Raw genomic sequence first — 16,917 nt, 5'->3', positions numbered from 1 at the left:
ATCTAGAAAGGAGTATCATGTGACGGTAACATGTCAGGTTGTACTCATGAGTAGGGCATTCGTCAAATTGGAAGTTAAGTATAGGTCATCATTTATCTATGGGACATGTGTGAGTGCACATCTATGAGAAGTGGATATTCCTGAACTTAAAACTAACTTATAAGTATGCATAAAATAATAACAACATATATGTAAAACACTTTCATGTTTGTAAATTTTTGAGTTTATGGCCTGCACTGTTTCTTGATTCTTCAGTTTGACTACTATAATTAAGCCTTATTGTCCATAACTGTTCATTACATTAAAAACTCAATGGCTTGAATTGTGATATGAGTTACACTTTAAAATACCAATATCTCGTTTAAATGATTTTGGTCACCATATATACACGAAGGATAAGAAACACTACATCTCTAAAAGGCAAAACATTGAAGTAGTTTAGATTCAGTTGAGGCTTGGAAGGAAGTGTAGAGATTACAGCTTGCCGTATATAAAATCCTGTTGTTTACATTAAAAGATCAGTCGTGATGTCCTGTGCTGTATTAAGTAAGGTTTTATGGCATTAAACCAGAGTGGGAATCAACATCTATATCTTCTGATGGCCAAGCAGCCATCAATTTTTGGTAGTGAGACAAAGTCTCTCATAGTGCATTGGCACTGCTGGTGGCTTCAAGTTGCCTACGCAGTGGCCTCGGTATGCACTAGCCATGCTTCTTGGTAGGTGTGCTAGGTACCAACTGACGAGCCCAACCTAGCACACGGGGCGAAATGCTGGCAACCAGGAATGAGTTAGCTGGAAAATTTATAATGTCCAATAATGGACCATTTATATTGGTATTATAAATTTACTCATTTGGGACAAATATTTCAGATTCCCAATGGGAATCAACATCTATATCTTCTGACGATGAGATAGGAGTGGGAAGGAAGTGGCCGTGACCGTAATCAAGGTACAGCCTCGGCATGAGTTCAGTATCTCACGCTTACAAAATTTTAACACGTATTATTTACAGAAGAATGGTAAGATAAGTTGAATTTGAGTTGGCAGAACATTGAAATGTGGGAACATGAGAAGCAATCCTGACATTACGGCTGATCTTGGAGAATCGAATTAAGGAGGACAAGCCCATTTACATGGTGTTTGTAGATCTAGAAAAGGCATTCGGTAATGTTGCTTGGACCAAACTATTTGAGATTCTGAAGGTGATTGGAATCAGATACCATGAAAGAAGTATAATTATCTTCAGTTTGTACAAATATCAGTGCAGTTATAAGAATTGAGAACTTTGAAAAAGAAGCAGCAATCCAGAAAGGAGTAAGGCAAGGCTGCAGTTGGTCCCCTCTCCTTTTTAGTGTTTATATAGAACAGGAGGTAAAGGAAATCAAAGAGGAATTTGGAAAGAGAATCCCAATCCACGGAGAAGAAATCAAAACTCTGCCAATGATATTATTTTATCTGAATGTGCAGATGTGGAGAATTAGCTGAATGGTATGGACAGAGTCTTGGAGAAGGAGTACAAGATGACAATCAATAAATCCAAAATGAAAATAATGGAGTGCAGTCGAACAAAGTCTGGTGATGCAGGAAATATTAGATTAGGAAATGAAGTCTTACAGGAAGTAGATGAATATTGTTACTTGGGTAATAGCATAAGTAATAATGGCAAAAGTAAGGAGGACATAAGATGCAGGAAGGCCTTTCTTAAGAAACAAAATTTGCTCACTTTGAACATTGATATGGGTATTAGAAAGTTGTTTTTGAAGATTTTTGTATGGAACATGGCATTGCATGGAAGTGAAACATGGATGATAACTGGCTCAGAAAGAAAGAGAATAGAAGCTTTTGAAATGTGGTATTACAGAAGAATGCTGATGGGTAGATAGAATCTCGAATGAAGTGACACTGAACTGAATTGCTGAGAGGAGATCAGTTTGGCTAAATTTGATGTTAACGAAGATATAGAATCATAGGATACATCTGACACTCAGGACTTGTTGAATTTGTTTTGTAGGAAATCAAGGTATCTGTTCTCTGGGAAAACAGAGAATACACAGGGATATAACAATGCAGAAAATATACAGGGAAAACACAGGGAAATAACTTGTCACATCAAAATTAAGACTAGATCCGATTGAAATTATCAAGCAAGACTGATATGTAGATACGACACGAGTCATATGCAGCGGGTAGTATTTTGAGAGAGATAGAGTGAGTGATAATGTAACCCCAGTTCTCAACTTTGATAATTAATTTAAATGTTTGTAGATAATAACTTTCCCCCATTAATTTGTAATTGCCTTGTTCTCATTAAACTAAAATTTAAATTATAAAAATACTATACTGTACATTTGAACGACAATAACTCTTACCTTCTTAATGTTCCTTTTAGAATGCCCAGTGTTTTAAAAGCTTTTAATGTGTGCTAACAATTATGGATTACCCATAGTTATGGGTTTCACCTCACTGTTAAGGAGAAACTCTGATGGAAAGGCAAAATGATCACAGAAAGAAAATCTACCAAGAAAGGAAATTTGTCAGTGGTGCTTGTTTCTGTGCACCCTAGTTGACCAGCATATATATGTGAAGAGTTGGGCTGAGTGGCTCAGATGGTTGAGGTGCTGGCTTTCTGACCCCAACTTGACAGGTTCATTCTTGGCTCAGTCTGGTAGTATTTGAAGGTGCTCAAATACGTTAGCCTCATGTCAGTAGATTTACTGGCATGTAAAAGAACTCCTGCTAGACTGAATTCCGGCACCTTGATATCCGAAAACCATAAAAGTAGTTAGTGGGACGTAAACCAATAACATCATTAACATATTTCAACTCAACACTCGCATTGTGCGACAGGAAAAATGAAATGAAAATCCACAGCCTATTTCCAGTCATTCGATGGAATGAATGAAGCCCCCATCTAGCAGCGAGGATAGGAATTGTGCCGGCTGCCAAAGCCTGTCGCACTCCTCTGGGTCAATGATTAATGAATGACAGATGAAATGATATTGGAGAGTGTTGCTGGAATGAAAGATGACAGGGAAAACCTGAGTACCCAAAGAAAAACCTGTTCTGCCTCCATTTTGTCCACCACAAATCTCGCATAGAGTGAACAGAATTTGAACCACGGAATGCAGCGATGAAAGGCTGGTGTGCTGCCATTTGAGCCACGGAGGCTTAATGCGCAACAGATTCCCGAGTTTCTGTTACGAGTGTATTTAGAAACCAGTGTGCTTACTCATGCCATTTTCAAGAATAAGGTCCCTGATGAATACAGGTACTTCAGATCCTGAAAAAGAGTTAAATGCATGTCAAATGCTGGAAATAAACACCTTAGATTCTTAAGTCCTCGTCTTGTAATCACCACCATCTCACCTTGCAAACTTTCTTCACTGTCACAGGTATCACTTTGTGTTGTGTCTTCAATGTCATTGAATAGGTTTTTGAAAAACTGACAATATTAATCTTCTCACCAAAATGACTGGCCAGTAAGTTCTTGATGTCCGTAACTTTCACTGGATTCAGAACTGCACCTCGTAGCATATCTTAAGGGGCGCAGTCATCAAACCGTCACCCTCCCTCTTCATCATAGATCTTTCCTCTCCTGTTTGTATTATAATGGGGTTCTCCACTGACAGTTATCCTGCCTGATGATGTCTTTTCAATACCTTGTCATTTTTATAAATGTTTTCTTCCATTTACTCAGATCACTTGTTCTTTTTCGTCCTTTCCCTACTGGGGATAGTGTTACAGTTGTGTTACAATCCGTTTTTTGTCAAATGTTGTTTTAACCCAATGAGTGCTACGCCCGTCTATAGACGGGCTGACACAGCTGGTCCACCACTGCTGCACCCGTCTATAGACGGTGCATGAGAACTTCAATTTTTTTTAGTTACCCGGTTCACTCTCGAATGATATAAATGTTGATTCCCATAGGGAACATGAAAGATTTGTCCTGAATGAGTAAATTTATATTACCAATATAATGGTCCATTATTGGACATTATAAATTTTCCACCTAACTCATTCTTGGTTACCTGCGTTTCGCCCTCGTGTGCTAAGTTGGGCTCGTCAGTTGGTACTTAGCATACCTACCAAAACGCAAGGCTAGTGCATACCGTGGAGGCCACTGCATAGGCTACTTGAAGTGCATTGGCACTGCTGGTGGCTTCAAGATACCAATGCAGTGCAGGTTTCGGAACAATATCGGCGATGGAGTTAGAGTTCTGGAATGATTGCTGAATTTGAAAACACTGTTAAAATAGGTTTTGACACATTTTGGAACAGTATTATTATTTTATTAGTTAGCCCTGTTAGTTACCCAATGCAGTAGGTAACTCATTTTTTTGTTTAGTAATGGAATTAGCGAGTTTTGGAATGGGAGTCCTTGTATGATAATGAGCATTTCCAAGACTGAACTGATGTAAACCTAAGGGAATTAAATGTGAAGTTGGGAGGACGAAACTAGCCAACCCCCTAACCCCATGGCACTACAGCCCTGAAGGGCCTTGGCCTACCAAGCGACCGCTGCTCAGATCAAAGGCTTGCAGATTACGAGGTGTCTTGAGGTCAGTACGATGAATCCTCTCGGCCGTTATTCTTGGGTGTCTAGACCGAGGCCGCTATCTCACAGTCAGATAGCTCCTCAGTTGTAATCATGTAGGCTGAGTGGATCTTGAACCAGCCCTCAGATTCAGGTAAAAATCCCTGGTCTGGCCAGGAGTCAAACCCGGGGCCTCGGGTAAGAGACAGGCACGCTACTCCTACACCACGGGGCCGGCCAAAACCAACAAACAGATGGAAGTTCACAGGTGGATTTAGCTGTTCAGGAATGAAAGTTGTGTTGACTCAGGATAGTTTGAAAGTTGAAAGTAACATATATGATGGTAATGAGAATGATTGCTGGTGCAAACCAGTGGGAGAAATGGCCAGAGGTACCTAGAATTAGAAGATAAAGGCTGAGCAGTTAGGAATGAACTTGATGGATGAAACCAGGTTCTGTGTTGGCCACAGAACTAGTTGCAAAGAGACCCCTTATGTTGTTCATGAGTGTGAGAGACATAGGTGGATACGTCTTTCCCTCTGCTATGCTGATAGATGTAACATTTATAATGAAGATGTATTTGTGTATGCAGGAGAGCTCCTTCATTTTGTTCTTGTGACCATGCAACATAATCTTAATTTCAGGGGCAACTAATTTCCCTTTTAACTTTTGTACTACTGTCTTTCATCTGTATACATGTGTTTTGAAGGTGTTTACATTACAACTTCACATATATTAATTTGTAGTGTACTTTATACCAGTATATACCTCAAGAGCACATATAAAGAACTGTAATCTTTAATAATGTACTACTTCATTTTTTATTGTTCCTCAGATGTGGACTTCCACGAAAAGCAACCTTTATTTGAAAGACCTTCAGAACCAGTAAGATTAACTCCTGCATGGGAAGAAACCAACCTTCCCAATGATGAGCTCAACTTCAAGAGTGTTACTATGGAGCAAGTGGACATGGAGATGAATCCTCCCACAGACAGGTGAACTAGACCTTTATTGTGCCAGTAGTAGTAGTAGTAGTTTTAGAGCAATGGTGGGGCAATGGTATGGACAACGACTATATATTCTCTTTTCTAACCCTGTGCTTCCTGTTGAATATTCTGGGTATAATTTTATTTTTCGTCTACTTCTGACATCAATTTATTTTGAGGTTTGAAAACCTGATTTTATTAATAACTAGCTGTTGTACCTATTGTTGACATGCACTTACCATGTGGTAGCAGGGTGTGGTTCTAACTGACCCGCCAGCACAGTATATCCCACAGCTACACTAACGGTCAGCAACAAATGCACCGGCCGGTACTACCTCTAAGCCGGTGGTAGAAGGGCAATGAAAACCAAAGACAGAAATACAAACAACAAAGGCAAAACAAGCACAAAACCAGGAACTTACCAATTAAGAGGCCCCATCAAACTCAGAGGACATGGAGAAGGTTTAGCCTTTTCAGCATTGAATTGCTTAGGACCATGAAAGAAAACTCAACTTTCAGTAAAATCAAAAGCTTTAAATCAGTAAAAGAATGAGTAAAACATAAATAACCAAAATGGTCACCGTCCCTTAAAGGATAAACAAAGGAATTAAGTTGAAATTGAAAATTAATAAATTAAGCCAAATCAAAGATTAAATTACATGGGCCTGTCTTTCTTGACTAACTTAAGAAAAGAGAAAGATGGTAACCTTGGGAAAAATAATTAATAAGCAACGTTTCAGTGAGGTTTGCATAAGTGAGCTTTCTCAAGAGCATTAAATTCTAGCTTCACAATTATCTTCAGGAACCCGAATAACTTGAAAGTAAAGGGAAACTCGCAGGAATTGCCGAAAATATATTAAATCGAAAGAGGAAAAAGGATTGGTACAAGCTTCACTAGCAAAATATTTATATTCAGGAAGTAGTTACATGACCAGCTCGCGAAACCAACAGGGCCAAACCCACATTAAAAAACAATCCATCATCATAGCAACGAATACACACACCAAAAACAAGTTAAACGACCAATCACAAAATAAGACCACAACACAGGTCAATTATGTGAGAAAAACAAATAAAAATCAAACCCACCCAAGCTATAAATTACCAGATAAAATTAAATATAAGGTGCATTTAAAGATAAAATAAAATATAGGAAACTAGAATTTCCATGCACCTGTGGAACCTCACGTAGTTTTTAAGCCTCCATAGGCGAAAACCTTTAGTCTTAATTTACATTGTCAAGTAAAACTTATTCGTGGGTGTGTTATGATAGCTAGAAAATTACACAGTTTTTTTACGACCAATAACATAATTATCAATTTGACATACTTCTTGTTGAAAATTTTACAACTACATTTTCACTTCTTTTAAATCATTATCAAACATTCAATAGCCGCTGCGTGGAGAAAGTTAGTTCCAGATCACTTTAAAGCACTGGATTTCCATGAAGTCATTTCCTAGAACAATTTTAGTTCATGATCGCTGAAGTTAGATTTAACTAGGCTTGAAGGACTTACATGTATAAATCCAATAGTCAGCGAAGAATAAGCCAGATTGTAATATACTCACAGACATGTTCATGGTCACAATTCACATGGTCACAATTAAAAACCTTAATTCAATATGAGTAGGACGATGACAAATAGAAAACTCAAGAAATGAATTAGGGTCTTAAAACCCTCAACTTAAGACCTTTATCCCGGGTCAATATTCCGAGCCACCGCTATCATCGTCGGAGACCACATAATTCGTCTGCACACCGTGGCTTCCACTCACAAAGTCCATTCACATCACGGCTGGACGTTGCTTGCTAAGATAACTTCACCAGCTTGCTTAGGTGCTGCGCACTGATTGGTCGGTGAGATGTATGAGGGGCGACCAGTGTAGATCGCTACCGCAAGATCACAGCACTCTGCAGAAGCTGTAGGAAAAGGCCAGTTTAATTAATAAATATATGTATGAAGCCTTCAAGGAGTTCGCTTTCAGTCCACAGACAGAAATATAATTAATGTGAGATGAGTAATTCCAAAATCTCCTTGTAGTACAGGTGACACCACATACATTATTACATTAGCCTACATACATACATACATACATACATACATTATCATTATAGACTGATATACCTTTCAGTGTTCAGTCTGCAAGCCTCTGAGAATTTACTAAACGTCGCCACAATCCTCGATTTGCAACTAGTGTTGTGGCTTCATTTAGTTCTATACCTCTTATCTTTAAATCATTAGAAACAGAGTCTAACCATCGTCGACTTGGTTTCCCTATACTTCTCTTACCCCCCATAGCAGAGTCCATTATTCTCCTAGGTAACCTATCCTCCTCCATTCACCTCACATGACCTCACCACCGAAGCCGGTTTATGCGTACAGCTTCATCCATCGAGTTCATTCCTAAATTAGCCTTTATCTCCTCATTCCGAGTACCCTCCTGTCATTGTTCCCACCTGTTTGTACCAGCAATCATTCTTGCTACTTTCATGTCTGTTACTTCTAACTTATGAATAAGATATCCTGAGTCCACCCAGCTTTTGCTCCCGTAAAGCAAAGTTGGTCTGAAAACAGACTCATGTAAAGATAGTTTCGTCTGGGAGCTACACCTTGATTCAATCTCACTTACTATATTACCATCCTGGGAGAACACACAACCTAAATACTTGATATTATCGACCTGTTCTAGCTTTGTATCACCAATCGGACATTCAATTCTGTTGAATTTCTTACCTACTGGCATCCATTTAGTCTTCGAGAGGCTAATTTTCATACCATACTCATTGCACCTATTTTCAAGTTCCAAGATATTAGACTGCAGGCTTTCGGCATAGTCTGCCATTAAGACCAAGTCGTCAGCATAGGCCAAACTGCTTACTACATTTCCACCTAACTGAATCCCTCCCTGCGATTTTATACCTTTCAGTAGATGATCCATGTAAACTACAAACAACAAAGATGAAAGATTGCAGCCTTGTCTAACCCCTGTAAGTACCCTCAACCAAGAACTCATTCTACCATCAATTCTCACTGAAGCCCAATTGTCAACATAAGTGCCTTTGATTGATTTTAATAATCTACCTTTAATTCCATAATCCCCCAGTATAGTAAACATCTTTTCCCCCGGTACCTTGTCATATGCTTTCTCTTGATCTACGAAACATAAACACAACTGCCTATTCCTCTCTTAACATTTTTCAGTTACCTGGCGCATACTGAAAATCTGATCCTGACAGCCCCTCTGTGGTCTGAAACCACACTGGTTTTCATCCAACTTTCTCTCAACGACTCATCGCACCCTCCCTTCCAAGATGCCCGTGAATACTTTGCCTGGTATACTAATCAATGAGATACGTCGATAGTTGTTGCAATCCTTCCTGTTCCCTTGCTTATAGATAGGTGCAAGTACTGCTTTTGTCCAATCTCTAGGTACCTTACCAACACTGCACGCTAATTTTACTACTTTATGAAACCATTTCATCCCTGCCTTCCCACTATACTTCACCACTTCAGTCTAATTTCATCTATTCCTGCTGCTATATGACAATGGAGTTTATTTACCATCCTTTCCACTTCCTCAAGCATAATTTCACCAACATCATTTTCCTCCTCCCCATGAGCTTGGCTGTTTGCAACACCACCAGGATGATTTCCTTTTACATTGAGAAGATGTTCAAAATATTCCCTCCACCTCTCCAATGATTCCCTGGGATCTATTATGAGTTCACCTGAATTACTCAAAACACTGTTCATTTCCTTTTTCCCTCCCTTCCTAAGATTCTTTTTACTGTCCAGAAAGGTTTCCCTGCTGCTTGACCTAGCCTTTCCAGGTTATTACCAAAATGTTCCCATGACTTCTTTTTGGATTCAACAACTATTTGTTTCGCTCTGTTTCTTTCATCTACGTACAAATCCCTGTCTGCTTCGGCCCTTGTTTGGAGCCATTTCTGATAAGCCTTCCTTTTATGTTTACAGGCTGCTCTCCCTTCATCATTCCACCAAGATGTTTGCCTTTTCCCATCTTTACACACAGTTGTTCCTAGGCATTCCCTTGCTGTTTCTGCTACAGCATCCCTGTATGCCACCCATTCTCTTTCTATATCCTGAACGTGCTTACTGTCTACTGTACCGGGCGAGTTGGCCGTGCGCGTAGAGGCGCGCGGCTGTGAGCTTGCATCCGGGAGATAGTAGGTTCGAATCCCACTATCGGCAGCCCTGAAGATGGTTTTCCGTGGTTTTCCATTTTCACACCAGGCAAATGCTGGGGCTGTACCTTAATTAAGGCCACGGCCGCTTCCTTCCAACTCCTAAGCCTTTCCTATCCGATCGTCGCCATAAGACCTATCTGTGTCGGCGCGACGTAAAGCCCCTAGCAAAAAAAAAAAAAAAAAAAAACTGTCTACTGTTCGAAATTTCTCACTAATCATATCCATGTACTTCTGTCTAATTTCCTCGTCCTGGAGATTTTCTACCCTTATTTGTTTGCAGACAGATTTCACTTTGTCTACCGTAGGCCTAGAGATACTTAGTTCACTACAGATCAGATAGTGGTCTGTATCATCGAAAAATCCGTGAAAAACTCGTACATTCCTAACAGATTTCCTGAATTCAAAGTCTATTAAGATATAGTCTATTATGGATCTGGTACCCCTAGCCTCCCATATGTAGCGGTGAATAGCCTTATGCTTGAAGAATGTATTCGTAACAGCTAAACCCATACTAGCACAGAAGTCCAGCAAACGCTTCCCAGGCCCATTAGCTTCCATATCGTCCCCACCTTTACCAATCACCCTTTCGTATCCTTCAGTTCTATTCCCAACTCTCGCATTGAAATCGCCCATTAGCACTATTCTATCCTTGCTGTTGACCCTGACCACGATGTCACTCAATGCTTCATAAAACTTGTGAACTTCATCCTCATCTGCACCCTCACATCGTGAATACATGGACACAATTCTTGTCCTTATTCCTCCAACTGACAAATCTACCCACATCATTCGCTCATTTACGTGCCTAACAGAAACTATGTTGCGTGCAATGGTATTCCTGATAAAGAGCCCTACCCCACACTCTGCCCTTCCCTTTTTAACACCCGTCAAGTACACTTTATAATCTCCTATCTCTTCCTCATTATCTCCCCTTACCCGAATATCACTTACTCCTCTTTGCTGACTTGGCCAGTTCTACCTTCTTTCTTCCATAAGCCCCATTAATATTGATAGCTCCCCATCGAATTCCATTTTGTTCACCAACTTGTTTCCAAGGAGTCCCTCGCCTGTCAAATGGGAGTGGGACTCCGTTACTCCCACAGGTCCGAGGCTTGCTTAAAATGTTCTGAGCTTTGTAAATTCATGAAGCAGGATGCTACCCTACTTGCACATAGTCCAAGTGAGGATCTCTCCTCTAACGGGTTATGGACCACCGGTGAATTGTATAGTCCTAGCCGCCTGAGCACAAGGAGGGCCATGACTCAGAATATGTCCGAGATGCCCACTCCCATTCAATAGCAACTGGTATCCCGTCTCAGGACCCTTACTAGGCCACGCAGCCGTTGCCCATGGTTCACGAACTAAGACGTGACTACAGTAACCCACAAACATGAACCATATTAATGCATTAAATGAAAATAATTTCCACGGCACAATAGCCAGTTCTAAATTGTTTTTTGGAAGGGGCTTAAATGCCTTATTCCATAACAATTTATAGATGTCAGTTGTATCTTCATTGGTACTATTTCCTTCTGTATTCTTGCAATGAAAATGAAAGTATATCTATGGAACCAATTGCAACAGGACAAGGAAAAGATTAGAATGTCTGCAGCAAGGTGCAAGGAAAGGATTGATGTATCTGTAGCCCACTTTAATATAGTACACACTGGATTAATCTTAAACTACATTTCCAGGAACTTATAACTGATGAGTTCAGCAGTTGACTGACTACCTTCAGGGATTCCTACTTGAGACACCCAGCGAGAGAGGGAGCTATGGGAAGTGTGCAAGTCATGAAATTCAGAGCGCTTCAGTTGATTTCTCTGAGTTAGCGTGTAGCCTTGTGCTGCAGGTTGCAAATGTAAATGGTGAGCATGGAGTGCTCAAGAGATATTATTAATTATGATGGATTTAATGCCGTGAATTTTATACCCAAAAGTGAAGCAAATATTACCACAAAAGAGCACGCTATTTCAAATAATATATGCGATCAATAACATATTTGAATTTTTTGTTTTTTTACAATTTACATTGCACCGACACAGATGGGTGTTACGGCTATGATGGTATATGAAAGCGCTTGGATTGGGAAGGAAGTGACCATGGCCTTAATTAAGGAACAGCCCCTGTATTTGCCTGGTCTGCAAAAAGATTCATCTCTAAGGGTGTTAAATGGGGGCTAAGACCTGAAAACTGAAATACTCATTCCACCTAAGTTGGTTAACGTACGAAGACAACATTTCATATGGCGGTAAATCTATATTTAATCCACTCCTAAGGGGTTAAATGAGGTTAGCTCCAGAACAAAATTATTCATTCCTCCAAAAACGTTTGATGTGCAAAGTTGTAATTTTACAAGAATGTTATTCTTTTATGTTGTAGGTGTCAACAATGATATACTTCAAAATGTTTCTAATAATAATGTCTTTGGTTTTAAATCACAGTGGCAACTTTTATGATATTTTGTAGATGCCGAGGTGCCAGAATTTAGTCCCGTAGGAGTTCTTTATCGTGCTAGTAAATCTGCAGACATGAGGCTGACATATTTGAGCACCTTCAAATATCACCGGTTTGAACCAGAAGCGAACCTGTCAAGTTGGCTCAAAAAGACAGCGCCTTAACCATCTGAGTCACTCAGCCTAGCTTCTAAATGTTTCTCCCCTAATTAATTTTTCTGAAAACTTTTTATGTATGAATTTTATGAAAGTTGGTCTTCTATGTCGTGGATATTAAATAAGAAATATTTTTAAAACATTCTACCTCTAAAACAAAATATTCATTCCTCCATTTTTGTTCGGCGTACGAAGTCAAATTTTCACAGGTTGGTCACATCTACACATTAGATGTTAAATAACATAGGGTTTTAAAACATTTCAATTGTATGGTGTTTAAATGAGTATTCGATCTGAAATAAATAATCTTTCCTTGAAAACTGTTTGATCTAAGAACTGAGGGTATATTTTATAGGCTAATCAAAACTGGACTCCAAAATTTAAAGCTTTGAAAGAACTTTCAGTTTAACCTTTAGAATACCAGAGAGCGCAAAAGCGTTCCTCGGCGAGCGAGTGAAAATTGCCGGGAACGCAATAGCGCACCTTACGCAAGCAGTTTTGTATTTGCTTGTAGTTCTTAGTTTCTGGACATATAGCAGCACAATGAAGGTGATCTAGACTCTTCGGAACCTGTAGTTTCTAAATCTACCACAACTATCGCGCCAATTGCTTTATTTACGGAGATTTGATTTTATCAAAGCGATCTCTATTCTGTATACCGTAAAAGTTTGTGAGTAGGAAATTGGCTGCCTCTGCCGCGCGCGATGTGTTCGAGAATGATGACGATTTAGCTGAATATATTAACAGACTCTGTGCCAATGATGACTATATTGAGTCTGATGAAGATGTAGCTATATCAGGGTCATGTAATAATGATGTTGGTGATGTTATTTCAGAGACAGGAAGTAAGTGTAGCGATGACATTCCACAGTACAATAAATCTCGTGGTATTATCATTAGTGAAAGTGACAGTGATGCTGATTCAGAAAGTGACGGAAATGAAGACAGTATAGGCCGTGATGCAGGCAGTAATGACAACTATGCCTACATGCATAACACAGTGTTCAGTGAAGTTTCAGTTGGAAATGACCCACGGTTCAAACCCTCCCCGCTGTATCTCGAAACACCCGGTCATAAAATATTTTTTAAATTAGAAACTTTGGTGCTAGGTTATTGAAATTTTGCAAATAGTGAACCAAGAGCATGTATCTGCAGACAATAATATTTTTCAGTGCATAATTTTAATTTTGATTTGTGTTTCTTTATCTCAATTATGACTTTTCAATTTTCATTTTGATAATTGTTAAACTAATAATTTTTTATATGTTATAGCGTTAATATAACATAGCTTGTGAATTTAAAAACATGTAAAGAACCTCCTTTTCTATGATAAGTTAAAATGTCGGAGGCATATCTTCAATAATATGAAAGTTATAATGATTTTACTGAAACATTTGAAATTTCTTAAAAATCAGCCTGGTATTCTTCGCATACACCACCTATAAGCGACTGGTACTAAAAGGGTTAAAACTGTAGCAAACCATGGATATCTTGCTAGTACTGTATAAGAGAAAACTGGAAAAAAAAGTTCAGACTAATACATCTACATATCTCTATTTTGGTAAATCATCATCATCATCATCATCATCATCATCATCATCATCATCATCGTCGTCGTCGTCATCAATGTCCCACTCGAGTCGCCCGGGTGTGGTTAACAAGCCTCTTCCACTTCTTTATGTCCTTCCACTTTTCCTGCTCCATTACTTCTGCCACATCCAGTCCAGCTTCTCTTATGTCCTTCCAGATCTGATCCATCCACATTCTTCTCGGTCTTGCAACTGGTCTCTTTCACTTGACTTCTCTTTTCAATTCCCTTCTTGCTGCCCGTTCCTTTCCCATTCTTTTTATATGTCCGAACCATCTCAGTCTTGCTTTCTGTATCTTCCGTACTAACGGTTCTATATTTAGCTCTTCTCTGATTTTAATATTTTTAATTCTATCTCTTCTTGTCTTTTTAATAGATTTTCTTAAAAATTTCATTTCTACTGCTTGGATCTTACTATCTTTTCTCTTTTTAGTTACCAGTGTTTCTAGTCCGTATGTTACAATTGGTGTGAAATACTGTTTATATAATGTTAATTTTGTTCTCTTGGGTACTTCGTCATCCCATAAAAGCTCTCTGACTTGATAAAATGTTGTACCTTTACTTAGTCTGTAATTAATTTCAGACTGGGCGAGTTGGCCGTGCGGTTAGGGGCGTGCAGCTGTGAGCTCGCATCCGAGAGATAGTGGGTTCGAACCCCACTATTGGCAGCCCTGAAGATGGTTTTCTGTGGTTTCCCATTTTCACACCAGGCAAATGCTGGGGCTGTACCTTAATTAAGGCCACGGCCGCTTCCTTCCCATTCCTAGGCCTTTCCTATCCCATCGTCGTCATAAGACTTATCTGTGTCGGTGCAACGTAAAGCAAATAAAAATTAATTTCAGGGTTGATTTCATTTCTTCCATTAATAATGCTACCCAGATATGTAACCTATTCTACATTGTCTAACCGTTCTCCATCTGTGTTCACTTGGCTTCCCTTTTTCCCTTTTCCACAGTACATGACTACAGTTTTCTTTTTACTAATATTACCATTCCAAACTTCTTCAGATTTTAATTCCAAATGTCCAGTCTTCTTTGTACTTCCTGTTCTCTCTTTCCCTAAATCACCACTTCATCTTCTGCAAATACCAAAGCATTCACTTCCTCACTACTGATACTCTGTTTTACACGTTTTGTGATTTCATCCATCAATATAATAAACAATAATGGCGACAGTGTACTTCCTTGCTTGAGACCTTTTTTTGTATAAAATGTTTCAGAGTCATTACTCCCCACTTGTACACTGCTTTTACTCGCATGATAAAACATTTTTATCTTGTTAATGATTTTGGTACATTCCTTTTCAGTAGGCATTTTCATGCATGTTTTCTCTAAACTGTATCATAAGCTTTTTCCAAATCCAAAAATACAAAGATGATTTCCTTGTTCCTTTCCAGATGTTTTTCCATAATCGCACTGTAAATATCAAGTCTATTGTTGATCTATTTGGTCTAAAGCCATATTGTCTTCCTCTAACTGTGTTTCTATTATATCCCTCAGTCTTTTGTCTATGACTTTCTCCATTATTTTTAGCCCATGTGGTAATAGTGTTATACCCCTATAATTTTCACATTTCTTCCTATTTCCTTTTATTGAACAATGGTACACTGCTTCCTTGTTGCCAATCTTCAGGTATCCATTCATCCTTCCATATGGCATTGAGGGCTCAGTGTAGCCACTGTAGTCCAATGCTTCCTGCTTCCTTAATCATTTCAGCATCGAATTTGTCTTTTCCATTTGCTTTACTTTTGGTCATTGATTTCACTTCCCTTTCGAGTTCCAACCATGTTATCGGATTCTCTTCTTTTTCTCCATCTGTTATTTCCATTTTCTTATCTCCTCCTTCCTCCGAGCAGTCATCCTCATTGTAAAGTTTTTCAAAATACCTTGCCATCACATTCTGCAGACAGACCCTTTTCGTCAAGTACTATGGATCCATCTTCTCTCTCTAATGCCTTGATTTTTTTTGTTCTTTTTATTTATTTATTTATTTATTTATTTATTTATTTATTTTATGCAAATATACAGGTGTTAGCCCAATTGCAATATTTGCTCATAACTTCTAATCTTATAAAATATAATTAGAAAAATACAAGAAATAAGATAATCACAAAATAGAGTATGAAATAAAGAGTTACTTAACTACCGTATAACAGCAGTGATAAAGATACAGAATACAATAAAAAGAAGAATAAAAACAAAACAAAAAAAAAACGGCAATATGGCATCATTCATCTAGCTAATTATGTGTAATAAATGCTTACAAGATTTCAAAAATTCGGATTAGTTATTTTGAAACCTATATTCAGAGGATGTAATTTATTAAACAGTGACATCATTTTGTTTAGGGGTGTATTTACATGTTTGTTTGTGTTAACTCTTAGCAAGAAAAACAAATTCCTAAATTTACCCTAAATTTACCCTGCTGGTTTTCTAGGTGCATACAATAGGACTTCACAAGTTAAATCAGTACTGTCTATTTAATTGTTAACCAACTTATAGAGAAACATTATCGACTGACATTTTCTTCTGATATCAAGCCTTTCAAAATCAAACATTTCAATCATCTTATGATATGATAAATAAATATTTAGGATATTCTCCACCTTGCCTGAAGTATATATATTTCAAGAACTTTTTGGATCCTTTCTATTAAATCTGTGTGAAATTTTGTTGATTGATTCCAAATAACAGAGGCATATTCCAGATTTGATCAAACTAATGAAAAATTCAAACAAAATACAAATTTATTACTTAGGCTATACAAATGTCTTATTATAAACCCAAAACTCTTGTATGCCTTATTCACAACATTTTCAATATTAGTAGTGAAACTTAAATCAGTAGTTAATCTCCTAAGTCATTAATTTCATTTACTAGTTGCAATTGGCTGTCATTAATTGAGTATATAAAATTTATCTTATCTTTTTTCATTGAAAAAGTGATCTTCCTGCATTTGTTTGTTAAATTTGCTCCACTCAGACAAG

At 38.3% G+C, this 16,917-nt stretch overlaps 1 protein-coding gene across 4 annotated transcripts in view; it reads left to right on the top strand.

Annotated features, from left to right (window-relative positions):
• The window catches only part of Ent2 (Equilibrative nucleoside transporter 2), a 380,023-nt gene that overhangs the window by 73,161 nt on the left and 289,945 nt on the right, over positions 1–16,917 (top strand). For all 4 annotated transcript variants that reach the window (XM_068228631.1, XM_068228632.1, XM_067151422.2 and 1 more), the window contains one exon: positions 5,371–5,530. In XM_068228631.1, the coding sequence (XP_068084732.1) occupies positions 5,371–5,530 (160 nt within the window). The remainder of the gene's footprint in view (positions 1–5,370; positions 5,531–16,917) is intronic.

The sequence above is a fragment of the Anabrus simplex genome, chromosome 7 (assembly GCF_040414725.1).
Source record: "Anabrus simplex isolate iqAnaSimp1 chromosome 7, ASM4041472v1, whole genome shotgun sequence".
NCBI lineage: Eukaryota > Metazoa > Arthropoda > Insecta > Orthoptera > Tettigoniidae > Anabrus > Anabrus simplex.
Note: the sequence above shows the minus strand (reverse complement) of the source record. Positions and strands in the feature narration are given on the sequence as shown.